A 27,264-nucleotide genomic window follows, 5' to 3' on the forward strand; every position below is an offset into this window, starting at 1 on the left:
CTTCTGTAATCAGCTTCTGTAGATGCTGTGTGATGTCCCCACCACGCCAAATAACAGACAGTACACCATATGCGATTAAATGATTACACTTTATAAATCTTACTAGAACTAAGTGATTAACAGCGATAAAATATATATGAAAGAAAAGAAAGGAAAAAAGGTGCCAGAACTTATTGAAGTCCAGCCACTTCGTGCACAACCCATTGGAGCTCAGTTCTTGCCACCACTCGATCCCCTCCGACCTCCTCGACCTACCGCCTGGGACAAACAACGGTGGTCGGCCAGAGCTCCACACAAATCTGTCCTTGTCTCCTCTCTTCGTGGTAAACCCTGGGCCTGGGAACCCCGCTCATGGTCCATTCCATCGCTCAGCTGACAACATCGCATCTTCTCCCTTTAAACGCCTCGCGCCATCTCCCAAAAACCAGTGAAACCACAGCTCACAGACCCACAAGCAGAAAAACATATATCTCCATTGGTTAACAAACAAATATAATTCTCATTATCAATAATTATAACCCAAATAAAAAGCACTCTCTCACCAGTTAGCATAACAAAGAAGCATTTTTACTTTTCACAAACAAAGAAGCCATTTTGATTAACACATGCAGTAACATAAAGAAAGAAGAAACCCCTTCACATCATCTTGAAATGATGTAATAAATGGATTCTAGGAAAGTTATTAAATCGGCTACAATTTTTTGATCAGTCAATTGGTTAACCTTTTCATTGTTATGAAACCTGACAAGTACTCTGTGTTTTAGAAAATACTGTGCCAAAGCCAGTCAAAGAAGCTAAACGAAATAAAGTAATTTTTCAGATTGTTCTTTCTCTGTTAATGCTTCCATTGTTGTGATGTTTTTAGGTGACGAAGTGCTTGAATGGAATGGAAGATCATTACAAGGAGCTACCTTTGAAGAGGTGTATAACATCATTTTCGAATCTAAACCTGAGCCACAAGTAGAACTGCTGGTTTCCAGGCCTATTGGGTGAGTAGTTCTTATTTGATATAAAATGGTTCCAAACTCTAGCAGAGTGCTTAAGGGAACAATTTTGTGAATGTGCACGCGTCAACAAATTGAAGGCATGTTCCCTTGATTCTTCATCATTGAATTTAAATAAATTTAAATGAAAACCACAAGGAACTGGAGTAGTTGAAGCCATTGACTGAATGGATTAAACACATTTAAAAATCAGAGTTTGGTTAGGAGGTGAAAAACAAATAAAGTCTCCCTCTGCCTCATTTTTTTAATAACTATTAAATATTGTGGTCTATTTAAGCAGGTGTGTATAGCACTGGCCTGAATTTTGCAGAGTATTGCCAAAAATCCCATGCATAAGTGCCAAAATGATAGGGATTCCTACTTGGACATATATGAACACTTGCTAGCTGCTCTCTGCCAGCCACTTCGGGCCCACAATTAGACTCACCAGTGAAGTAAAGGTATCATTCTGGTACTGACATCGTGAATCCAGCTGAAAACCTTGCACTAGGTTAGACATTGCATAGATAGTTATTTTTCCATTTGAATGGAGAGGAATGAATGACTGCAAGAGCCCAAAGTAAGTAATTTATCTTATAATGCATGTTAACTTTGAATTATTTTTGTTTATTTATATTTACTTTTGAGATATAGACATTGCTGATGAAGCCAGAATTTATTACTTTTCCTACGTGGTTGTTGGTGAGCCGTCCTCTTGAAATGCTGCTGCCACTTGGCTTATCTCTATCTAAGGAATTCCTGTTATCTTGAGTGTAAATATGATAGATTTTTCAAAAGCATCATATTGAATCTATTGATTATATTAAATATCTTTAATTTATCATCTCTCATCTACTTTGTATCACCATTACTTTGTCTGCTTAGTATCTGTCCTTTGTTTAAGCTTTAAGTAAAAGATAATAAAGAATTTAACTTTCCACTAACTCGTGAACTCCTAAAAGAACCCAGAGATTGAAAATTACAAAGATGCGACCTTTAAATAGACTTATGTGCCTGAGTCTATTTAAATGTTTTTAATTGTGCCATATCATACAGAAACATTCAACTACAGTCGGCCCTCCTTATCCGCAAGGAACTGGTTCCAGGATCCCTCATGGATATATATAGTGCTCTTTTTCAAAGCGCAACTTGGCTTTTTAGCTTTTATGCTCCCCTTGCAGTCCATTTGTTTTTGTCGCCTGACATGCTCTTTGTATGCCTCCTAATTTGTAATATATTCTGCAAGTTTCACCTTTAAATCTGCATTAGTCTGATGCATGTGAACACCTGGCAATGGTAACACAATGTGTTTGGCTAGGCCCTTTTTTGTTTAGACATTGCAATTTTGTTCATGCTCACTTTTATTCCTGTCTACAATTCAATTCTGTCTCTGCCTGCTATTTCCATTGATACAGCTATTTCAACTGCTCTTTTAAATATAAGTTGCAATACAGTCAGGAACTGTTTTTGAATGCTTTCTTGTAAGATTGCACAAACTAAGCGATCTCTCAGTGCATCATTAAGCTTATTATTGAACTGACAAAGCTCAGACAATTTCTTCAATTCAGCCACTTACACTGACTTCCTTTTTATTCTGCTTATGAAACCTAAAATGTTCTGCCATCAACAGTCCTCTCAGTTCTAAATATTCACCTGCATAACTTTCATGATATCAGCAGAGCTCACATCAGCTGATTTGGTTGGAGCAGTCAAGCTTCTAAATAAACTGCGTGCCTTTAAACCCAGTGGGCTCTGCAAAACCAGTACTCACTTCTCACTGACTATTTCATTTGCTTCAAAATACTGCTCAATCCATTCAGTGTACATATTCCAGTTATCTTTTGTACAATCAAACTTGTTTATCCTTCTGATGTAGCCAGCCATTTCTGCCCTTTCTTAAATTTATGATCATTGTCACCTGGTGCTCATTGTTTATGAACCTGCGATTTCTTCCATTTTCTGTCTTATTTTAAATTCAACCATGTCTTCCCTTCAAAAGAAGCATGTGCCGCACTACTTTTTTATTCAACTGTTTTTCACTGAGCTTTTCTTTTAACTCAAACGTTTTGCTGTGCTCCAAAAAGTGGGTAGCATCTCTGGTTTATTTTATAAAGTACCTCATTACCACTGATATGTTTTGTATCTTTAAAACATAAAAAAACTAATTGCAATAAAAACATGGGACAACAGGTCTTAGTTTGTTCTTTACTCTAAGCAAGGCATGCACAGATGATGCAGTGGTGTGATAATGTATGCCATTTATGTACTTATACACACAACACTTAATTATTCAAACAAATAAAGAATATTAATCAAACAATATATTTGCAATAGTACTCAAATATTACTGAAATATTAAATACACAGAAGTTTCTCTGGCTGCTCTGATTTCCACCCACGGTCCATAGACGTACCAGCTAGTAGGTTAATTGGTTATTGTAAATTATCTTGTGATTGAGCTAGTATTAGTTAGGTTGGTTACTGGGTGATGTGGTTCATTGGGCCAGAAGGGCCTGTTTTGCGCTGTGTCACTAAATGAAGAAGAAATAAATAAAAGTATTTATGTTGTCAGGGGGACTTCACCACCATCCATTGATATAAAGTTCTTGGCAAGAGAAATTACTTCACACAGACTGGTAACAGACTTCCTGAAAGTGTGGTTACAGCAGATTTGACAGAAACTTCCGCTGGCAACTGAACATGTGTTGGAAGAGAACTAATTTTCATGATTATGGGAAAACCAAGGAATAGTCAAAATTAGAAGTTTCTTTCAAAGAGAAATTGCACGTACAAGTAGCTTCCTTCTATGCCGAAAGATTGTTTCACAAGAGTCTCAGCACTTCTTTTTCAGTTAGCTGAAGCATGTAGGGGAGACAATTAATACCTGAGAAGTAGCCGTAAGTTGTGAATTGAAGTTAAGAAAGAATTCAGTGAAAATTGCAATCATCAGAGATTGGATACTGAGCAAATCATTCGAGATGGTAGCTGACAATTCTCAAGAGCAACACACACAAACTGCTGGAGGAACTCAGCAGATCAGGCAGCATCTGTGGAGAGGAATAAACAGTTGATATTTTGGGCTGAGACATCGACTGTTTACTTCCCTCCATTTTGTGTATGTTGCTCTAGATTTTCAGAAACTGCAAAATCTCTTGTTGACAATTCTTTAGATCCTGATGGATTAGATCCAAGGAACTTAAAAGAGGTGTCTGGTGATACAGTTGATGCTTTGCTTTTAGTTTTCCAAAATTTGAGGAAGTTTGTATAGATTGGGAAAGAGTCAATGTAATTCCTTTGCTTTACAAGAGAGGGAGACAGGAAATAGGCCAGTAAACTTAATACCTGTCATGTGGAAAATTTTGGAAACATTTGTCAAACATGTCCTAGTAGGGTACTTGGGAAAAATCTCAGTAATCAGGGAAAGTTGCAGTAGCTTTTTGAAATAGAAATCATAATGGACCAATTTTTCAGAGTTCATTGAGAAAGTAACATCACTCATAAGGTAATGGAAATGAGTGGATGAATTCCTAGATTTCCACAAAATGCTTGATAAAGTGCCATATTAAAGATTATTGTGAAAAGTAAAAGTTCATAGTTTAGAAGGTAGCATATTGTTGTGGAGAGAAGACTGACTGGCTACCAGGAAACAAAGTACCATGAATGGATCTTTGCTAGCAGGATGTAATAGTGCTAGTATCTCAATTTGTTTACACTTTATGTAAATTACTTGGATGAAGGTACCTGAAGGTATGGTTGCTTAAACAGCAGTAGGAAAGTTGTGAAGAGGACATATGGAGACTGTGGACAAATAAAGATATGTAACGTGGGTGGGATAAGATCTGGCAAACAGAATATAATATGAAAAAAATGTTGGATATTATGGATATCCTCTGAGATATAAAAGGATCTGGTGGTCCTTGTACACAATCACAAAAGGCAGGTATTGCAAGTTATTCAAAAGTAGGGATGTTATGTTTCTGTTATGTAATGCTTTGTGAGACGACATCTGGAGTAACATACGCAGTATTTATTTTAGGAAAGATGTCAACTATTGAAAGCATTTCAGGAAAAGTTTAATAGATTAGCAACTAAATTGATGGACGACTCATGAGAAGAGGTCCTGCAGGCTAGGCTTATATCCAATTGAGCTTCAAAGCGAGAGTGGGAACTTGATATGTAGCAATAACATTTTGAGTAGTCCTGACAAGGCCAATATGTAAGAATGTTTTCACTTGTGGGAGAATCTAGGACTAGAGTTTACTGTTCAAAAATAAGGAATTAGCCATTTAATACAGTGATGAGGGAAATCGAATTTCTCTCATAGGGCCATGAATCTTTGAAATGCTCTTTCTCAAAGCATCCAACATCCATTATAACTATGTTAATCACTGAGAAACTCTTGTTCTTAATGACCAACATCTATTGCAAGCCCACACACTCCCACAGCTCCCTAGATTATACTTCCTCTCATCAAGTCTCCTGATCACATTCTCCCAATTTCTCCTTTGCATGTGCTATGATCTCATGTTTCTGAAATTTCTTTCTTCCTGTCTTGCCATGGCTTTCCTCTATAAAAATTGATAGACCTCATTTGTGTCTCATCTACTACCAGGCAGCTCTCTGCCTTTTTATCCCCCAGGTCAGAATAACCTGGAGAAACTCTGACTTTTCACCTGCCAACCATCATTATTTGTAATCTCTACCTCCTTCAATACAATTCAGAGTTATCTTCCTCTTTCTTCCCCTTTCAGCATTTTGAAGGGACTATTCCCTTTATGACTCCTTTTTCCACTTTTCCATCTCCATCACTGCAGGACAGACAATACCTATCCATTTACCTTGTCATTTCCTGCCACATAAAAACCTAAAGAAGTCCTGTTTGGTCAAATAGCAATTCATTTGCACTTCTTCTAATCTGGTATATTGCATCTGGAGTTCCCAAAGTGGTCTCCTTTACAATGGAGATGCCAACTGCAGATTGAGTGACCATTTGTTGATCTGTACACGTGGGTAACTTGGAGCTTCCAGTTATCTATTGCTTTAATTATCCATCCCATTCCCACTCTGACGTATCAATGCGTGTTCCTGCAAATAGCCAATGAAGACAAATGTAAGTTTGAGGAATGGCACCTCATCTTCCAAGCATTACAATCCAGAACTCAACTTCAAGTTCTTATATTCAAGGTGTGACTTTCTATTTCTGTTTTTATTACAAATGATTCATACTGCTGTAGTATTAACTCAGATTTTTTTCTGTTCTGTAGACATTGCATGATCTGCTGAGTATTTCACCATTCTTCATTTGGCTTCACATCTCAGCTACAGCTCTCATCTATATTTCACATCTTAACATGGTCCCCTTTTAGTTTTCTATCTTCCTAAATTGCCCTTGTCAATCTATCAGCCATGTGGCTCCATTAACAGTTGATTCACTTTGGCAAGCCAATGAGAGATACTCCATATGCTCTATCCAGTGGTCCTCTGGCTGTCTCCACAGCTTTGAATGAGCTTGGTTTCTCACTTTCCAGATCTAGAAAAAGGCCTCTGACCTAAATTGTTGACTGTTTTTCCTCTTTCCACAGATTGTTGCCTTTCCTGCTGAGGGTTTCCAGCATTTTCTGTTTTTATCTCTTCCTCACAATATGTTGGAAGCGGACTCTTTGAACAGTTTTTTTTAAGGTAGAGGTAGATAGATTCTTGATGAGCATGGTGTTGAATGGTTACCAGATGGAGGTAGGGATGCAGAGTGGAGATTACCTCCAGTTCAGCCATGATCTCATTCAATAGTTGTGCAGATTGAATAGGCAGTTGCCTGTAAGTTACTGCTTTGTACAATGTACTGATACATGTCGGCCAGGGTACATAGCAAAGATGTATTTTGACAGATCTTACCTGAAGCCTTTTTGCTCAATCATCATCTTGAGAAACAGGTGTTGTACTGTGACTGTTTCTAACAACTAAATATTCTAAAGCTATTTGAATGTCTCACAGACAACTGATTGAATGTAATAAGAACATTGGTGATGTACCATCTTTCTACTATGTGACACTTAATTAGGACCCTCTTGTAACCTCCCATTAGTAATTCTGGCATACTTGCTCACTGATGCACCTCATGAATATCAAATGCAAACTGGCACTTTCATGTTGTGAAGTGTGATTGACAGGTTCCTAATTTTGTGCATGAAGCTGTGTAATGGATATAATCTGCACTGCTGTTTAAGAACATTTTTTCTGGTTGGTAGTTCTATTTTTAAATCATATTCCTAGATTGAAGGCAATACTGAATAAAAAGCTTTATTTCCTTCCTGTGCTCTTTGGATCTTACCCTTTTGTCCATCACCTTGTGATGGTGGTGTTCCCAAGCTTCGGGAAAGATGGTGGCACACTTGTTCGCAGCAGATACTCTGGGTCCAACAAATGGTGCAAATGTTTGTCTTAAACATTTTCCTTTTAATCATAAGACCCTGTTGAACATTGGTAATACAAATTACTGCATGCCTGGTTCATTGGCAGGAAATCTGCGCGGTCATGATGCGGCATCGCCTGTTATAGCCACACAAGGGATGAGATGCCAGAGGCAAGGCAGTGTGGGAGAGATCAGAGGCTCGGTCAGAATGCTGGAACCCATGCTAGATTGGGGCTGGGCCTCACGGTTCATCTTTCCCATTGGTGCAGCTCTTCAGTGTTCACACCCCAGAAGACAAGCTGTATTACACGTATCTGCGGCTGACCCAGCACAAGATGAGGAATTGGTGCATACTGCTTCTTGCAGAAACATGACTCCAGGTCAACATCCCATGTACCATCAATCTTCAGGCCATGCCACTCAGAGACTTGTGCAAATATTATTTTTGTGACTGTACATACTATCGTGTCTACAATATATGTGCTGTGTGTGACTGTATGCATTGTGTTTTGTACCTTGGCACTGAAGGAACACTGTATCATGTATTGTTGAATAACAATCAAATTTGCACTTGAACGATTTGTGGAAAGTTAGTGATGCTCTGTGTGTGCTGATTTTGTTAGGTTACTCTATGGCTGTGCATCTGACTTCCAAACTTACCCCTAGGCTTAAAACCAGGTCCAGGATGTTTAGGATCCATTGCCTGCTGTCTTTTTGCTGCTTTTGTCTGCTCTGTTTCATTGAACAATGCATTCTGCTACTGTTTTCCTTTTGTACTTTTTCAAGATACATATGTGTGGAATGTTCTGTCAGTATGACATGCAAAAAATCCTTTCACTGTATCTCAGTGCAAGTGGCAATTAGTAAATATTACCAGTGACACAGTCAAGAAATAAGGGATATGTAGCTACAGAAGGTTAATGCAGCTCTCTGCGTCCCACAGGAGGTTAATGCGAGTCATGGGACAGGTTGACCAAAGTCAAAGACAAAGTAAATTTATTATCAAAGCACATATACGATATGTTACCATATATAACTTTGAGATTCATTTTCTTGCAGGCATGTACAGGAAAATAAAGAAATACATGGAATAAATTAAAAACTATGCATGAACAAAGACTTGCTCAAATAAAAAAAGTACTGAGAACATGAGTTATAGAATCCCTGAAATAAGTCTGTAGGTTTTGGAATCAGTACAGAGTTGTGCGTGAGGTTTCCACACTAGTTCAGCAGCCTGTTGGATGATAATAACTGTTCCTGAATCTGACGGTATGGGACCTAAGGCTCCCGTACCACCATTCCGATGGTAGTAACAAGAAGCGAACATGGCCTGGAAGGTGAGGGATGATGGCAGTGCTCAATATATATGTACTCAATGGCCAGGACAGCTTTGCCTGGGTTGGGCTGCACTGTATCTACTATTTTCCTTTCCATTCTTGGGATTGTTTCCACACCAGGCTATGATGCAACCAGTGAGAGTAGTTTCTATTGTCTAAATTTAAGGTGACATGTCAAATCTACACAAAATTCTAAGAACGTAGAGGTGCTGTGGGGTCTTCTTTGTGCTGGTCCAATGACAGATCCTCTGATGTGATAACACCAAGAAGTTTAAAGTTCACAACCTTCTCTGCCGGAACCCCTTTATGATAATCAGCTGTTTAGTTTTGCTGGTGTTGAATGAGAGGTTGTTGTGGCACTACTCAGCAAGGCATTTGATTAGTTTCCCCATGTGAGGCTCATTCAGAAAGTAATAAGGCATGGGATCCAAGGAGACCTTGCTTTGTGAAACCAGAACTGGCTTGACCACAGAAGGCAAAGGGTGGTTGTAGATGGTTTGTTTTCTGCATGGAGGATGGTGACCAGTGGTGTTCCACAGGGATCTGTTCCTTCCTCTTTGTGATTCTTATAAATGACCTGGATGAGGAAGTAGGAGGGTGGGTTAGTAAGTTTTCTGATGACACAGAAGTTGGGGTTGTTATGGATAGCCTGGAAAGTTGTCAAAAGTTACGGCGGGACATCAAAAGAATGCAGAACTGGGCTGAGAAGTGGCAGATGGAGTTCAACCCAGGTAAGTGTGAAATGGTTCATTTCAGTAGGTCAAATTTGAAGATGTAATATAATATTAATGGTAAGACTCTTGGCAGTGTGGAGGATCAGAGGGATCCTGGGGTCCATGGCCATAGGACATTCAAAGCTGCTGCACAGATTGACAGTGCTGTTAAGAAGGCGTATAGTGTGTTGGCCTTCATCAACCGTGGGATTGAGTTCAAGATCCGTGAGGTAACGTTACAACTATATAAGACCTTGCTTAGACCCCACTTGGACTACTGTGTTCAGTTCTGGTCACTTCACTAAAGGAAGGATGTGGATACTATAGAAAGAGTGCAGAGGAGATTTACAAGGATGTTGTCTGGATTGGAGAGTAGGCCTTATGAGAATGGGTTGAATGAACTTGGCCTTTTCTCCTCGGAGTGATGGAAGATGAGAGGTGACCTGATAGAGGTGTACAAAATGATGAGAGGCATTGATCATGTGGATAGCCAGAGGCTTTTCTCCCAGGGCTGAAATATTAACACGAAGGGCCATAGTTTTAAGGTGCTAGGAGTTAGGTACAGAGGGAATGTCTGGGGTAAGTTTTTCACACAGAGAGTGGTCGGTGCATGGAATGCACAGCTGGTGACCATGGTGGAAGTGGATACAATAGGTTCTTTTCAAAGACTCTTAGATAGGTACACGGAGCTCAGAAAAATAAAGGGCTAAGCAGTAAGAAAATTCTAGGCAGTCTCTAGAGTAGGTTACATGGTCAGTACAACATTGTGGTCCGAAGGGCAGCTGTAATGTACTACAGATTTCTATGTTACTCATCCAGGTTTTCTCCTGTATGTTGATTTGTCACCACCTTTGATTCGGCCAATAACGATGATGTTGTTAGCAAACTTAAATACGGCATTGGACCATGATGTATCTAATGGAAGTTGTAACCACGTGCCTGTGTTAACAGTGCAAGTAGATACTGTGTACAAACTGCAAACATTACCCAGGAAATCTGATTAAATGATTATGTCTATTTCAGTGCTTCACAGTAGAAAATGGACTTTTTCCAAAAGTGACTTGCATTACTGACAATTTCTGCATTGATTTTTTCCATAAATTCATTTGAGCACCAGCTAGTGTGAGATATGCATTGAATATTTCCATTCCCCACCCAATGCTCCTGTTGGAGCACTGCTGTAGAAATTAGTTAAGCTTTCCTATGGAGCAGCATTTGTTCAACATTCATGGCTGCTAACTCTGCTGCGGACTGAGACTCCACCAAGGAAGAGCCATTTTCTATCTTCTATTCTTTATGTCACCATTCACAACCCAATTGGCCCTGGACACCCATCTGTCACCCTATTGACAGAATTGCTACCTTCTGAGTCTGAATTCCAAAACAATTAACTGGCCCTACATTCTTCCAAATTAATAACCCCCCCACCCAATGAAAAATACAATCAAGGTCCCAATTTCAGCTCTTCCCACTCCCCGAGCAAGGCAGCCATCTCTGGACAGCCAAATGACCACATATCCAGACCCTCAATGCACCAACTGCCTCCCCTCAGCTTCTTTGCAAAGCCACAAGAAGGCATTTGTTGTCTCCACCCTTCACTCACAGGCCCCAATCTGGTTTCTGACAACCAGGGCAGAACCTCCATCATCCAAATTGACACTATAGTCACATAGCGATTAGTGCGACACTACTACAGCTTGGGGAGTCAGAATTCAGAGTTCAATTCTGGCATTCTCTTTAAGGAGTCTATACATCACCCCCATGGAGTGCATGGGTTCTCTCCAGGTGTTCAAACTTCCTCCCACAGTCTAAGGATGGATCAGTTAGTAGGTTAATGGGTCATTGTAAATTGGTCTAGAGTTAATCGATTTCTGAGCGGGGCAGCTCGAAAGACAGGAAGGGCCTATTTGGCACTGAATCTCTAAATAAATAAATCAATAAATAAACCTGTCCCTCTTCCTCCCAACCATCACCATCAACCCAAAGAGTTTAACCTATGTTCCTGATACAGCATACAATGGAAAGCATATATCATATTGAAATAGAAGAGATCAAACATGGAGCATAGAACAGAGAACAATACAAAATGTTGCTGAACCAATTAAATTAGTCGTCAAATAGCCAGCAAAATTCATCCCTTCTGACAAAATATAGAATGGTGGTGGCAGAGCGCCGGTAGGTCATTTGGTTAATAATACCGGCTTCACCATTTTGTAACTTTACGCCTTTTACCAATGGGTCAATTTCCTGACTTCATCACAGGTCCCTTAATTCTCTCAGCATTCAGAGGCTGAGGTGCTGAACGTAAGTGTGTTGTAATTTGCCCACAACAGAAAGACCATACCTCTCCCCTGTTACCTTGATTCTACGCCAGTGGTTCCCAACCTTTTTTATGCCTTGGACCAATAACATTAAGCAAGGGTTCTGTGGACCCCTGTTCTATGCCTTCTGGCTTTGGACTCGCCAGCTCTGGGGAAAGATTTGACTGTTCACCTTATCCATCGGTACTGTACGTTGAGCATACAATGCACATTTTACACTCCACAGTTTTTTATCCCATGAACTACCATATCCAAACTCATTTACATTTCTTTGCAACTCTTGAAAAATTAAATTGGCAGTGACTGTAACTTATAAACTTTCCAGTAAGGAGTTTACTTTCAGCATTGAGCTGCCATGAGGATTCAGTTGGGTTTTAAACAATAGACTTTGTGACCTCCAAAAGTCTTTAAGCCCTAATTTAATTTTATATTGCCTGTCCTATAATGCTGTATAGAAAGCAATTAGAAAGTGTGAGAGTAATTCACTGTTGCCCCACTGCTACCTCATGTAGAGTAGGAAAAGGACAATATTTTTAAACTGGTGAAGCCTCCCCATTGTCATGATTGAATAATCACCAAATTTCCAGCTTAAGTAGATTAAACTGATGATCATGGCCTGATGGAAACAGCAGAGTCACAGAGTAATGCAGTATGGACACAGACCCTTCAGACCAATGAGTCCATGCTGACCGCAGGGTCCACCCGACTCATCCCAGTTACTTATGTTCTGCCCAAAGCCCTACAAACTACAAACTCTCTCCCTCCCCCTATTCAAGTGCCTCATAAGTATTGCATTTGTACCCGGCTCATCCACTTCTCTGGCAGTTCACTCCATGTACTCTCTCCCTCTGTGTAAAGAAGTTCCCTCTCAGGCCTCTTTTAAATCTCTCCCCTGTTTTCTTGATTCTGTGCCCTCTCGATTTCCCAACCCTGGGGAAGTCTGTGTCCATCTAGCTTATCAACAATACTCCTTATAATCTTATAAACGTCTGTGATGTTACCCTCATTCACCTGTGCTCCAGGGGATGGCACGCCTCTCCCTGTAACTCAGTCCCTCGAGTCCAGACAGCATCCATACCCGCCCTTCACTCACTGGTCTGTCTGTCCAAAATTCATCACCTCATTCTTATCTAAGTCAAAATCCTTTTGCCACACTTCAGCCTATCTCCCTTACTGATCAAGGGCTCTTTATTGTTCAATCTAACCTGCTTGTCTGTCAACAGGACCCCTAATTTACTATCATCAGCAAACTTGTCACGTGCATTCATTTACATAAATTATAAATAGCGGAGATTCCAGCACTGAACTCTGGAGTACTACACTAGCACCCAGTTGGAGAATTGACCTTCAACTATCACATTCTGGTTCTTATCATCAAGTCAATTCTGAATCTACCTCTCTAACTCCCCCTCAATCCTTTCAGATCAGCCTGCCATGCAGGATCATGTCAAAAGACTTACTAAAGTACATATAGTCAACATTCACTGCACTACCTTCATTTGTTCCCCTAACTACCTTTTCAAAAAACTCCAAGAGACATAACTTCCCACACACCAACCTTGTTGACTATTCCTGATCAAGCCAACCATCCAAGTTAATGTAGACCTTGACTCTCAGATTTCCCTCCAACTGAAGTCAGGCTCCCTGGCCAGTGATTGCCTGGCCTACTTGCTGCCTCTCTTGAATATTGAATCTAAGATACAGCTTTGAAGGTGTGAAAAAGAAATCTCTGTAACAGGAAGGTTATAATGTACCGAATGGTCACTGCTGAAAAGTCTTTGATGTTGTTAATGTACGATGCATGAAAGCACTTTAAAGATTGAAAAGCACAGGAGTATTGATAGGAGCAACCTTGAAAACATGCAAAAACATTGCCCACTGATTACCACACTTTAGACAGCATAAATTGACCCTGGAGGAAATATGATGTAGATTGTATTTCATAGCAGTATTACATTAAATTTAGAAAGTTAAACTGTGATTTGATTGTAGTTCTCATAATATAAAGGAAAACTGCTTTCCACTAGTTAGAAGTTGAGATCGAAGGGCTTTTATCTGAAAATTAGACACTGGGCCTTCATGAATGATGTAGCAAAAACATTCCTTTGGTAAATATTTGGAACAATCTTCCATGAATAGTGGATAATGCTAGATGAATTATTAACTTTAAATATAAGACAGAATGATAGACTGATAAGCAAGGATTTTAATGGATATGCATAAAGATGAACTTGGAGCTAGGTCATAGATCCATCATGCTGGTCAGGACTGAGGAGCAAAATGGGCACCATTTTGTTCCGATGTTCTATATTTCAACAGATACAAATCAGGAGTGCGCAATCAAACTCTTGCTGAGAATGAAGATCTAGACATATTACCCTGCAGTATCCAGGATGACTTCAAGAGGCGATGCCTCAAAAAGGCGGTATCCATCATTAAGGACCCCCATCCCCCAGGTCATGCCCTCTTCTCATTGCTACCATCAGAAAAGAGGTACAGAAGCATGAAGGCACAAACTTAGTGATTCAGGAACAGCTTTTATCCAATTTCTGAACTGAACCCATAGACACTACCTCTCTACTTTTTTATTTCTATTTTTGCACTACTTATTTATTATGTACATATTTACTGTAATTCACAATTTTTTTCTTCTATTATTATGTATCGCATTGTTCTGCGGCCACAAAGACGACAAATATCATGGCATTTGCTGATGATATTAAACCTGATTCTAATTAATCTTATATTCCTTCCCAAGATTATGTCTGGGAGAATAATTTCTCAATGGCAACAAAACGTAGTATTTATTTTTAAAGGGCATAGTACTTCTCAGTCTCTAACATAACTTAGTCAACATTATTTAACCCTTAAAAAGAAGGGGTTTGTGAATGTGGCATACAGCAGCACTAACATAATGGGTAAATGTTTTGTGTTTCTTTTTGAATTGAAGGGATATTCCCCGGATACCAGACAGTACCCACGGACAGCTTGAATCAAGTAAGTCTGAGTTTTTCTTTATTGCTAATATAAATTTACTTAACATTTGCAAATTAATTACTTTGTATGACATAGACTGGTTTGGTACTGCTTTCAGCACAGACTCATAAAATCAATTTCACATTAGTGTGACCAAAGCCATTGAATGCTTGACAATATATTTTACACTCACAAACATACAGTGATATTTGAGACACCTTGAAAAATAAAAAAAAGAAAATGCATACTTTAGACATAAGACATAAGACATAAGAATTGGGCCATTTGGCCTGCTGAGTCTGTTCCACCGTTCCATCATGGCTGGTTTATTTTCCCTCTCAACCCCATTCCCTTGCCTTCTCCCCGTGACCTTTGATGCCCTGACTAATTAAGAATCTATCGACCTCCACTTTAAATATAACGAATAACTTGGCCTCTCCAGCCATCTGTGCCTGAAGAAATTCCTCCGCATCTCTGTTCTAAAGGGACGTCTTTCTATTCTGACACTGTGCCCTCCGCTCCTAAACTCTCCCACAACAGGAAACATCCTGACCATGTTCACTCTATCCAGGCCTTTCAATATTTGATAGGTCTTCATGAGATCTCCACCCCCCCCCCCCCCCGATTCTTCTAAACCTGTGGTGAACTACATATACCTCTCTGGACACGCCCCCCCCCCCCCCCCCCCGCGGACTGCTCCTGTGGCTCCTCCCACAGACCCCGGTATAAAGGCGATTGGGGCTTGAGCCCTGCCCTCAGTCTCCAGGATGTAGCATGGTGGTCAATTGCTGCTTGTTCTTTCTTCCAGTCAATAAAAGCCTATATCTTGCCTCATGTCTCAGAGAGTTATTGATGGTGCATCAAAACCCTAGCAAATTTTACAGATGACAAAAGCGTGAATAATTTTAAAGCTATGTTTAACATGTTTTATAATATTTAAACAGAGGAAAACAAATTCATACACTAGAAATATTTAAAATTAACAATGATAAGCAATTAAAGGAAAAGGACCCTTCCTTTCTCCCAGGAAAAGGAAGACTGCCATTCATTTTAATGGGAGTGTTTGGTTGCTCAAAGTTTAACGTAATACTGACTGAGCAGCAGACGTCCCGGTTGGGGAGCTGGTGAGCCGGCACCAGTTGATGCAGCCGAACTCCACGGGGAGTCCATGTGCACAACCAGCATCAGCAAACTGCAAGGAGCTGTGACAACACCCCAAACGGGAAGTACCCGGGTTACTCCCGGTATAGGCGTCATTATCAGGTTCATCTATTTATCATGTGAATATCTAAACACACAGCAAAGGGTTTTTTGCAGTAACAACCAACACAACCTCAGGATGTACTGGTGGCTGCCTGCAGGTGTTGCCACACATTCTGGTGCCAACATAGCATGCCCACAATGCTAAGCAGAACAACATAGAATACAACAAAGCACCAAGAGGAAAACAAACCCCTTTCCTCCATCTCATCCACCCACTCACACACTCCAAGCCCAGGACAGGCCTCTGCACTTCCAGTCTCCAGGCTTCGGCCACTGGGCTTCAATTTCCAGACTCAGGATGGTAAATCTGCCCCATCCTTTGAGTTACTGTTAAACAACTGCACGATTTCCTCAGCAATCTATACAAATGAAATTGGGCTGATTCCAATATGTTTTCAGACATTGCATGACCTACAAAAATCAATGAAGAAGCACTCACAATAGTATGTGTTTGCTCTATTAGGAAAGAGCAGGCAGAAGGATCCTTTAATGTTAACCCTTACAATAACAATATTGCATTCTGTTTTATTTAAGTAATATATATAGAGCAATATTCATGCAAATGATAATCTTTCAAAAACAATGAACGTTTGTTTTTAGGGTTGTTTGCTGAGCCTGGAGGTTAGGTCACAAATGTTTCATCACCAGTCAAAGTGACATCATTGGTGCACATTTGAGTGTTGCACGCTGATGATGTCACCTCAACAGGTCATGAAACGTTTGCGACCTAACCTCCAGGTTCTGTGAACAGCCCTACAAACAAGCAGTCAACCTGAGCTACCAATCATCTTTTTCATTTCAAACAATGAAAGTTGCATTAAACACAGGAAGTTTACTTACATACAGTATATTGAAGAAGCAGCGTATGAATTATCTACATAATGAAGGTCAAAAACCCATTAAAAACATTATTAATCTTCATTTCAGCTTCACCCAGTATGTACGTTGCATATTAACTGTTATCAAAATGACTCATGTCAATATATTTCAATAATTTCTTTGTTGAATATAGTCCAGCTAACCTGATGAATGCAAGACACAGAGGAATTGCAGATGCTGGAAACCTAGAGCATTACCCACAATGTGGTGGAGGAGCTCAGCAGGTCAGGCAGCTTCTGGGGATGGGAATAAAGAGTTGACCTTTCAGGCTGAAACCTTTCCTCAGGACTTCATTTTGGTGCCGATGAAGGGTTTTGGCCTGAAACGTCGACTGTTTATTCCCATCCATAGATACTGCATGACATGCTGAGCTCCTCCAGCACATTGTGCATATTGATGAATACAATATCTCTTGCTTCTTCTTTTGGGGTCAATCTCAGATGTATAGTAAATGGAAATTGGACAGATTCTAACTCTACAGAATGTAGTGCACAGTAAATAAATGCGTTGTATGAAAGTAAAACTTCCTCCGCAGTTAATTTGTGTGAACCATTCACAGAAGAATTCTAATGTTATGAATACATGAAGTTTCAGCTTGCAGCCTATTTTTTTTTCTTTCTTTTGAAAGAGCTATTTTGAAATATGAGGAACAGTTTTCAGACCGGGTTAAAGCAAGCACACTTTATACCTGGTCCTTCACCTTTACACCAACATTCAGCATTTCATTGAATGTTTTTACTAGCCATCATTGTTTAGTTTAGTTTTCCTTATTTCATTGTGTATGCATGTTTTTTTATGTTAGCAGCAGTTAATTATGTTTTAAAACTTATTCTTTTCATCATTTAGTTGTCAATGTCCAAATCAATCTTAACAGTTTTAAAATATCTGATTATGCGAGATAACTGGAAAAAAATGAATAAACCGACAGTGTCGGTTTTCCCCAATCAAATGACATGAGGTGTTTTATGCTTAAGGAAAACCATAACAGCTCATTTATTTAACTCCAAAAACTGAACACGGGGTGTGGTATCAGAACTTCATATAATTACATCATCACATCAGATCAGCCTCTTAAAGTAAAACCCCTACTCAATGGTGATGGTTGTGAATTATGTACTTTTCCACCAATTACGTTACCCTACAACACCGTAGGATCTCTGGACTCTGAGAGCACTATCTCTGCAGATGTTTAGTGTGCCATGGGACTATCCCAGGTATTGTGGAAGGGAAAGTGTGGATTGTGGATCAGACAAGTATGAACAGCGATAGAGATCATGTGTGTCAATACAATACCCTGTCAATAGGTTCATATTTGTCCAGATTTCATTGAAATTTTGGTTTTACCAACTTATATAATATCTAAGCCTTTAATTAACATTTATATTGTTTTATTACTGTTGTTCATGTACATATCCATTCATTAGCAATAAACATTCAAAATTCAATTTATGAAATTAACAGTAACTATTTCTATAAACAGGTTCTAGCTCCTTTGAATCCCAGAAGATGGAGCGCCCTTCTATCTCTGTCACTTCTCCCATGAGCCCAAGCATGTTGCGAGATGCTCCACAATTCTTGCCTGGACAGCTTTCAGTATGTAATCACCAATTAAATGCCATGCTTGAACTTTCCAGTGTTTCACTAATATGGTATTCATGTCTATCAGCAAAGTATTCAGGGCATCTTCCAAATGTAGATTTGGAAATCCTGTCATGTTATTAAGTAGAAGCGGCAACATTTCAAAATAAGGTGAACTTTAAAGTCGGAACCTGATTGTTTTCGATGGCCACAGTTTATACTTTTAACAAAAATGATTTTGATTTCAGTTTCAGAATGTGTGCATGAAATCTTCTAATGCCGTTGGTGACCTAGACCATTTATTAGCAACAGACATTTAGGCCCGCTCTAAGCATCTACCTATCAAATAGTGATCACCCCATAAATCTATGCTAGGTGATCCCAGCCTTGGCACCCAACTGTGCCCTCCAGCAGGACCCCATTTGAAAGGGTTAGCTTATGCAAACAACATGTCATTTACAGCTGATATTTTGTTGTTTGGAACCACTTAGGGAGAGGGAGCAAAGTCTGGCCTACTGAAAAACGTAGCCAGATACCTACAGCTCACTACCTACAAGGGAAGTGATTGAGTTAATTAAAGAAGAAAGTTTCACCAGCAGCCTCATGGCTTACTAATGGCTAGGTGTGCCCAGTTTTTGAATTAAAGCGCTGTTTCCCTCATGACAACAGCTAAATGACCGAGTAGAAAATCCATTTCTTCAACAAAGGAAAGAGGGAAATTATAGCATTAGCAGAATTTGCTCATCTAGATTGCTGGTCCAAATGGTGAGTTTTGCCATCTTCTTCAGGAGTAACAATGATAGATCAGCAAGAATTCTGCAAATTTCTTGATCTTCAGATCCACACTAAGGTATGTCAGTATTTAATTTCCCTATTTATAGTTTCTGTCCTAGGTAGAGACAGTGATATGGAGAGTGGAATCATCTAAATTCCACTGGAGTAACATCCTTGTATGATTACCTAAGCAGCAGTACACCTCACTGCCTTTGCACATGTGTTAGTTAAACTGCCTCACAGTTGTATACAGACTCACAATGAGGCACTCCCCATTCTAACCATGTCTCTAACAGCATCTGAAATCCTGTTAACATTGGACATGAACATGAGGGTAAATAGTTCCAGACATGGTGCCACAGGCTAAACCCAGCAATAGCAGTAATTATAGAGTTCCACTTGAATAATATAAGAACCTGTATTTCACTCAAGAATATATATTTATAATGGAAGTACCCAGCAGAAATACACAAATTTCCTGGCTGCAATAATAGTTTACTTACTACGTTTTTACAAATATTTAAAAATGCTAGCATCGAAACTCAAACAGTGAGTGAGTATTACTCAGAATGTACCCTATAAGTCTATACGAGGAGGATAGCTGCAACTGTGCGCCAGTTGGGAAGGTAGTATTCACGGACCAGCTAAACAGAGCTCTCTGGGTAATATGTGGCATGCTTGAGTCACCATCACGGCCTTGGCTGCTGGTTCTTTCAAATACTTCTTCACCATAAATCAGGCACAATAGTCTCATACTGAGCACTTTGACGAATAGAACTTTAACTTCAACTCTAAGTATCAGGAGCTTATCAGCACAGTAGTATGTCAGTGTTATAGTGCCAGTGAGTCAGGATCATTTCTGCTGCTGCCTGTCAGGAGTTTGTACATTCTCCCTTGACTGCGTGGGTTTCCTCTGGGTGCTCCGGTTTCCTCCCAAAGGTGGATGGGTTAGTAGGGTAACTGGTCACATGGGTATAACAGTGTGACATGGGCTCATTGAGCTAGCAGGGTCTGTTATCACATGCTGTATTCCTAAATAAATTAAAAAAAATAAGTATATACATCCCTGCCAAGCAAATGAAATTGTTCTAGTACATCCTGTACTTGTGTTCAACCCAGTTATGTCATCTAAAAAATCATTGTAAACCAGACAAGGAAAATACCAGACAAAAGCATTTTGGTCTGCATTGCACAATACTTATGAGTGCTATGCAACAGAATTCAGAATTCAATTGTAAAACTTATTGCTATTATTTAAGAAGCACTTGTTTAAGTTTGCCAGATTGTTTCTGGGTGCCTCAGTGCGAATGGCATGCATAGGTTTCCAGCTAACACTCGTTTAGATGCCACCATTGCTAAATTTATTTTGCAACAGTTGAACACAAAGTTCAAAATTTCAGAGTACATTTATTATCGAAGTGTATATATATTATACAACCTTGTGATTTGGCTCCTTAAAAACAGCCACAAAGCAAAGAAACCCAAAAGAAAACCATTATAAAAAGGAAGACCGCCAAGCAGAGAGCAAAAAACAAATCATGCAAGCAATTGCTGCTGAGTCCTCTGTCGGTCAGAGTCGACTGTGGATTTTGCATTCTAACTGTCTAGATACACGAGCCTGGGCAGTGCGATACGGAGAGCAAGATTTGTTATCCATGTGGCAAGCTCCCCCTCTCCATGCAACTGATGAACCCAAAGGAACGGCAGAGAGACAGTTTGGTACCAGGAGTGTCACAGGAGTTGCCAGTCAGCATTGAACTCAGGGACTCCAGCTCCGGAATTTTCCCCTGGGGCTTTCTTCCAATGAGTGGCTTTTGCTGCAAGGCAGCAGAGGTTTCAGATCAGAGATTTCCTTCTCCTAGATGAGCTGCTAACCATGGCTGATGAGCCCCATCTGCCCGAAGCAACTGGTTTAAAGATGCCAGTAACCTGCCTTTGCCCCTTTCCCTGTCAGTGGAAACGGTTCTGCCGGGCTTAGTAGCTAAGCCACACATGAAGGCCAGGAGCTGGACTTGGTTGTCAGAGGCTATTTGAGGCTCACGCCGCTGGGAGCAGTAAGAGCTTGTGCTCATTACCACCCCCGACCATAACAACCTTAAGGAACCTGCAAGAAAATAGTGTTCAGAACTGAAGACCATGAAAGAAAGTCCGTCCGCAGAGCTTCAGTTTAGCACAGAGCTGAGTGAACATCGCAAAAGCAGTGACCCTCGCTAGGACTCTGACACCCTGACCTTTCCAATTCTGCCTGATGTTTAAATGTTCATCCAAACATTATGTTCTTTGATGCGTTCTGGAGTCTGGACCTTGCCACCTTGATTCAGCCTGTACCTGACCCTTCCAATTCGGCCTGGCGCTTAGGTCAGTCGAACCTCAGGTCTTTCCACACTGCCTTGCATCTCTTTGGTTCTGCTGCATCGAATCACTTCCAAGTCCTAAGCGAAGTTTCAGGCATGTTTTATGCAACATTTCCAATTAATGTTCTTCTGAGCCATTCCACACTTAAAACAGAATTACTTATAAATGAATTCACTTTGTACAAATGATGTCTGTTTCTGTATGACATTGACACAGAAGCAGACATTTATAATAATTGTGGGGCATGTTTCAACAAAATTTAATAAGAGGACTGCCTAAGCATTTCTCACGTTACTGAATGACACAGAAGGCCATTCAGCCCATTGTGTTCATGCTGGCTCTCACTTCATTGTCAACATTCCCATTCTTACATTTATTCCCTGTAGCCTACTCTGTCTCATATGACCATCAGCACTTCTCTATCTACACAAACCTACAATTTACTAACAATACAGGTAAAGTGATTCTGAAGATTAGCTTTATTTGTTACATGAACATTGAAGCACACAGTGGAACGTGTAGTTTTTGTGACAAGGACCGACACAGTCTGACGATTGTGCTGGGGCAACCTGCAACTTTTGCCACACTTCTGACACAACATACCATGCCCACAACTCACTAACCCTAACCGTACAACTTTGGAATGAGGGAGGAAACCAGAGCACCCGGAGGAGCCCCACGTGGTTACTGGGAGAACGTACAAATTCCTTACAGACAGCGGGGGGGGGGATTCAAACCCTAACCACTATGCTACCATGTCCTCCCTTTGGAATATGTGAGGAATCTGGAGCATCTGGGATAAACCATGCAGTCAGAGGGAGAATAGGCAAACTCCACACAGAAGTGCCAAATAACATATTGAAGTCAGGTGGCTAGAGCTGTTTAGTAACACCACCACCTTCTCAATGTCTAAGACTAGGTACAAGACCATGGAGTCTGATGCTTTGAACCACCCACAGAGAAGCCCCCTTCAATTTAAATATTTAACCAATATTGCAAGGCCCAAGCAATATACTTTGACATACCATTGCCCAGAACCCGGAGCCACCTTCTCTCTACTTAACCCTGAGGTCAATAGCATCTCTTCTATTTCCTTGCAATTGATGCTTCAAAATGACTTATTGTCCTGTTTTCTTGCCCAACCTATCTACTGACCCTACATTCCCTGTCCATCCCTACACTGGTCTTGAAAGCAATCTATCTGGGTTCCTTTACTTGTTCTTCAGTGGTGGAGCTAACAAAGGAAAGACTTCTGCATACATAGGAATTGTGCCTCGCACTTGGTGCATGATCAAGTTTTATTGGTGGTTTAGCACAGTATTTATGGTGCAGAAGCACTTCTAGATCTTCACTTTGTGAGTAATTGCTAATGTTCAAGTGAAACCATACCACAGGTAACATTAAAATAATCAGAATAATTTACTAAAGGGGACCTGACTCCCAAGTTCAAGTTTCTGTCAGGTGCCAGCTGGCAATATAATTTAAGGCCTTCACTTTAACTTTTTCAAGCTTTTATCGTTTCCCCATTTCTAAGAAATGTTACATATAATAAAAGTATCCATAAACAGAATCTATATTGCTAATGCTGCCGTTATTTAATTGTACAGACAGCAAATCTTGAAATATGTGCATGAGTTTATGAAGAAACCTTTAAGAATTTGGTTTTTTGGTACATGCAGCTGATTTTTTGTATGATAACAGCATAGTAAATTATGGGAAAGAATTTCTAAATATCTAACAATTAGTTATTCTGCAACAATATTCCCAAATAGGTTAATATGTATTTATGGATTTACAAGTTCACTCTTCTTTATAACTTACTCTCCTTAGATTGTTTGCTGAACACACACAGCCTATGAACCCAAGGTGGTGCCCTGCTTCTAGCTTCTAGTCTTCTTTCACACGTGATATAGCTGCTATTTGCTCCCTGCAGTTTTACCATTCTAACCTCAGGGCATCCGCTGAGTCATTACCATAACTTCTTTCATAACTGAGTTAACGGACCTTTCTTACTGATTTTGCTGTACTTTTGCTTTGACAGAATCAATCGAATGAGAAATCATTGCAAGTCTGCCAAAAACCTAAATTCAGTTTGAAATAGTTAAATTAAAAATTCAGCATTCAGTCTATTGAATCAAGCACTGTGCTGTGTAATATTGGACGAGCTGTGCAGCTTCAGACCTCTAGAATCAGTTCTGAAATCGAGATCTCAGTCATTAGGTATTATGCAATCAAGATGGATTCCCTGAAAGAGTTTGTTTATGGGTTCCCTAAAAGAAATTTGTTCAGGTTATAACAGTTTAAAATGGTTTGTATGTGTACAATTATTATGTCAACGCTATATACTGTTTAACAGGGAAGTGCATTGTGGGTAATATGGTTAATCATTTCTGCTGTGATTGTATCTGATTTTCATTTTAAAGCATTCTTTAAGTGTCTGAGTGTGGATGTATCCTTTTAGTTTGATTTTATTTATTTTCTTTGTTGTTTAATTTTGCTTACCAGAGCCAAAGCCTTAGTAGAAGAACAGCACCTTTTGTTCCTAGGGTTCAGGTAAAGGCACTGTATATCTGAAAATATTATCATTTGGAAAATGCAGAAAAGTAAATCAATAGCAACAGATTTATTTTTATCTTAGTTTTCTCTTTCCCTTTATTGTACTTTAGTTTCTAGAATATGTGCTCTAACTAAAGCTCTGCATGTTTTCATGAACAAGATCCATTCATATCGCCATTACACTGTTTTAATAAACAGTGAGCTGCATTTTCCAATTTGCATTAGATCCTTCAGTGGACCATTGGCAAACAAATTATACCTATACAAACAGTTTACTTCAAAAGTTGATTTGATCAACAAGGAAGTCACCAAGAATTGTTGTAGCGAGTTTATTATCGTCTCTCTTCTACAGGGTCCATGAGACTAAAAGTTAAGCAGTTGTTTATTTCTTTTCTCTCTGTCAGGGTGCCATGGTAGCGTAGCACTTAGCATAATGCCATTACAGATCGGTGTGTCAGAGTTTAGTTCTGACGCCATCTGTAAGAAGTTTTTACATCTTTTCAGTGAGCGCATGGGTTTACTCCAGGTGCTCCAGTGTCCTCCCACAGTCAGAAACGTGCTGCTTAGTAGGTCAATTGGTCATTATAAATTGTCCTGTGATTAGGCTAGGGGTAGATCGAGGGATTGCTAGGTGGTACGGCTCATTGGGCCAGAAAGGCCTATCCTGTGATGTATCCAGTAAATAAAATGCATATTTTTGCTTAAATTTCAAGGGTTTGAGACAGTATAAAGTGCATAGCCCCCTAGGATGTCAATTTCTACCTCCTCCCTTTTGGTTGGTAGGGTGTGTCCATGGTTTGGGCTTTATGTTCTTCCATTTCCTCAGATTGAGTACCTTCCTTTCAAGACCCGCTGCAACTATTGTTCTGACCAATATCTTCTCAATCAAGCCTCTGCCCAAAAAAATGGCTAGCCTTGGACTCAAGATGAGTTAGTTGCTGGCTGTTATCCAGATTCTGTTATGTTGTATTAAATATCCAATTACATTTATGGTACTCTAATGAGAAGAATTTTTTGTAGGCTAAGTGGACTTTTCAGTTTAAATAGCCTACAGAAAATGGTTCACATGCTTGTTATCAAACTCTCTTCCAATTACATCAATATACATTTTATGTATTGGAGTTTAAATGATAAACATTGTTAAGAGATAATCAGGCAAATGGATATAATTCCCTAAGAATTATTTTAGCCTGCTTACCTAATATAAGCTGATCAGGCAAATCAGCCACCACCACCAATTCCAACATCTATAATTTCATCTGACCTTTTGAACAAGGAAACATGCTCAAAGCTGCTAGGTTTTGCTTTAGCATACAGATTGTGCCCAAAGACATAACTGCTGATTTAATCAGTGACCTAATCATATTTTATAGTTTTCCCATAGGGTCATCCAAGTTAGAAATGAGAACCCTGTGGCTTCCTAAGTGCTAGAAATGGTCCATCCGCTCTGTCTGGTGAATTCCTGCTGCCTGCCATTACTCTCCTTTCTGCCTACCAGTATCTACATTTTCCCGAAAATTTTTGATGCAACCTTGTGCACCATTTTGCCGAGGTCCACAATTTTTTACCACCTGTTGCAAGTTCTGTCCAAAACAAAACCTTGTTTTGAATTCAGAGCTTGTGTGATCACACTAAAGCATCATGGTGCACTTTAAGTGCATTTTAAAAACCTTCTTGGTCAATCTTTTTCATATTCAAAATGAAAGAATAGTTAATCTGGAACATTTATTGCTTTAGAAAATAAATCTGTGCAATAAAATGATACCTGCCATTCTGATTTCAAACTGAGAATTTGAAGACATTTCTCCTTTATATACAAGATGATGATGACCTGGTCTCACCTCAGTTTGCCGGGTTATTGCAGATACATCTGTGCCAGTGGTGTAGTGGTATTTGCACTTGAACTTCCAAACAAGGGGCCCCAGGTTCGAATCCAGCCAGCTTCTTGCACGCTTTCCATCTGTGCTGGGTTAAGCGTCAGCTGGCAACTCGGTCCCATAAAACCAACAAACACTAAAGAAGCGGCAAGGTTGCCTGGCCACCTGATGTGTCAAACAAGGTGCGGGAAAGAACTTCACCTTTTCATTGCAAATACTAGAATTATTGTTTTGCTTTTTTTTAGCCACTCTGTAGAGAACTAGCTGTCAACATTGGAAGCTTTGTGATGCAATTATTTTTATAACTTGAATATATATTTATTAGAAGGAAACTGTCCCAAAAGATTCAATGAAGGTACTTTCAGCAGCAAAGAGAGATTATATATTTTTCAGAAAAAGTGGAGTTGATCTCTGAAAAAGCCAGAGTAAATCTATTATCCCATGCATAGAGATACAATCTCTTCTATAGATCTTAAAGTATTAAGTTTCTAGATAATCTTATTCAGTTGATTGTGAAGTAGTTATTAGCTGAGAGATAGCTGACCTAGGGTTTGTACTTAGGTACAATTTGTTTGCTAGCATATTAGAGCTTAAATTTAGATATCATTTCTACCTCCCATAGACCATTAGATGATAAACTTATTTTATTAAATCTTCATTTGCAATTGAACAGAATGCCTTTTTACTTTGCTGCATGTTTGAAGTTCTGTGCATTTATTTTATTATCAGCTATATCTGTAGTTTGCATCATTACTCAAAAAATTTTCTTGCGCGCTAAAACTACATAGCTATAAAGAGAGAATAGACAGCGCCGAGTGGTCGATTGACAGAGACATTCAAAGAATAGAAGTGATGAGTGAAATTATCCTGACTGTGAAGTACGGATGAATGAAACCGAAAGAAGGAGAGAAATGAGTGAAACTATTTGTAACGAGAGAGTGAGATAGAATGGAATGGGAAGAATGAAAGTGAATGAAAAGGCAAAGAGCCAGCTGGACCTGCAAGGCAGCACCCCAGTGATTTACAGCACACTTACAGCCACATATGCAGAAGCCAGCTTTGCAATGAGACCTGCTTCAGCAAGATGTAAAAGGGGATTCATCTTATTAATTCTGAGACTCTGGAGACCCTAACTTTAAGGTTATTTTAAAATTATTTCCATTCCCCATGCTGCAGGTATCCTTCAGGACACCCAGCATTTGATACTTTATCCCCGGTACACCTGAGATGATCCTTGTCAATG

The 27,264-nt window shown here is 39.7% G+C and overlaps 1 protein-coding gene across 3 annotated transcripts in view; it reads left to right on the plus strand.

Moving 5' to 3' along the window:
- rims2a (regulating synaptic membrane exocytosis 2a) overlaps positions 1 to 27,264 on the plus strand; it is a 1,051,530-nt gene that overhangs the window by 609,504 nt on the left and 414,762 nt on the right. For 2 of the 3 annotated variants that reach the window (XM_073052005.1, XM_073052014.1), the window contains exons 6-9: positions 866 to 989; positions 14,714 to 14,760; positions 18,362 to 18,474; positions 24,094 to 24,141. In XM_073052005.1, the coding sequence (XP_072908106.1) occupies positions 866 to 989; positions 14,714 to 14,760; positions 18,362 to 18,474; positions 24,094 to 24,141 (332 nt within the window). The remainder of the gene's footprint in view (positions 1 to 865; positions 990 to 14,713; positions 14,761 to 18,361; positions 18,475 to 24,093; positions 24,142 to 27,264) is intronic. The other variant, XM_073052040.1, reaches the window with a different exon arrangement.

The sequence above is a fragment of the Hemitrygon akajei genome, chromosome 1 (assembly GCF_048418815.1).
Source record: "Hemitrygon akajei chromosome 1, sHemAka1.3, whole genome shotgun sequence".
In the NCBI taxonomy this organism is placed as follows: Eukaryota; Metazoa; Chordata; class Chondrichthyes; order Myliobatiformes; family Dasyatidae; genus Hemitrygon; species Hemitrygon akajei.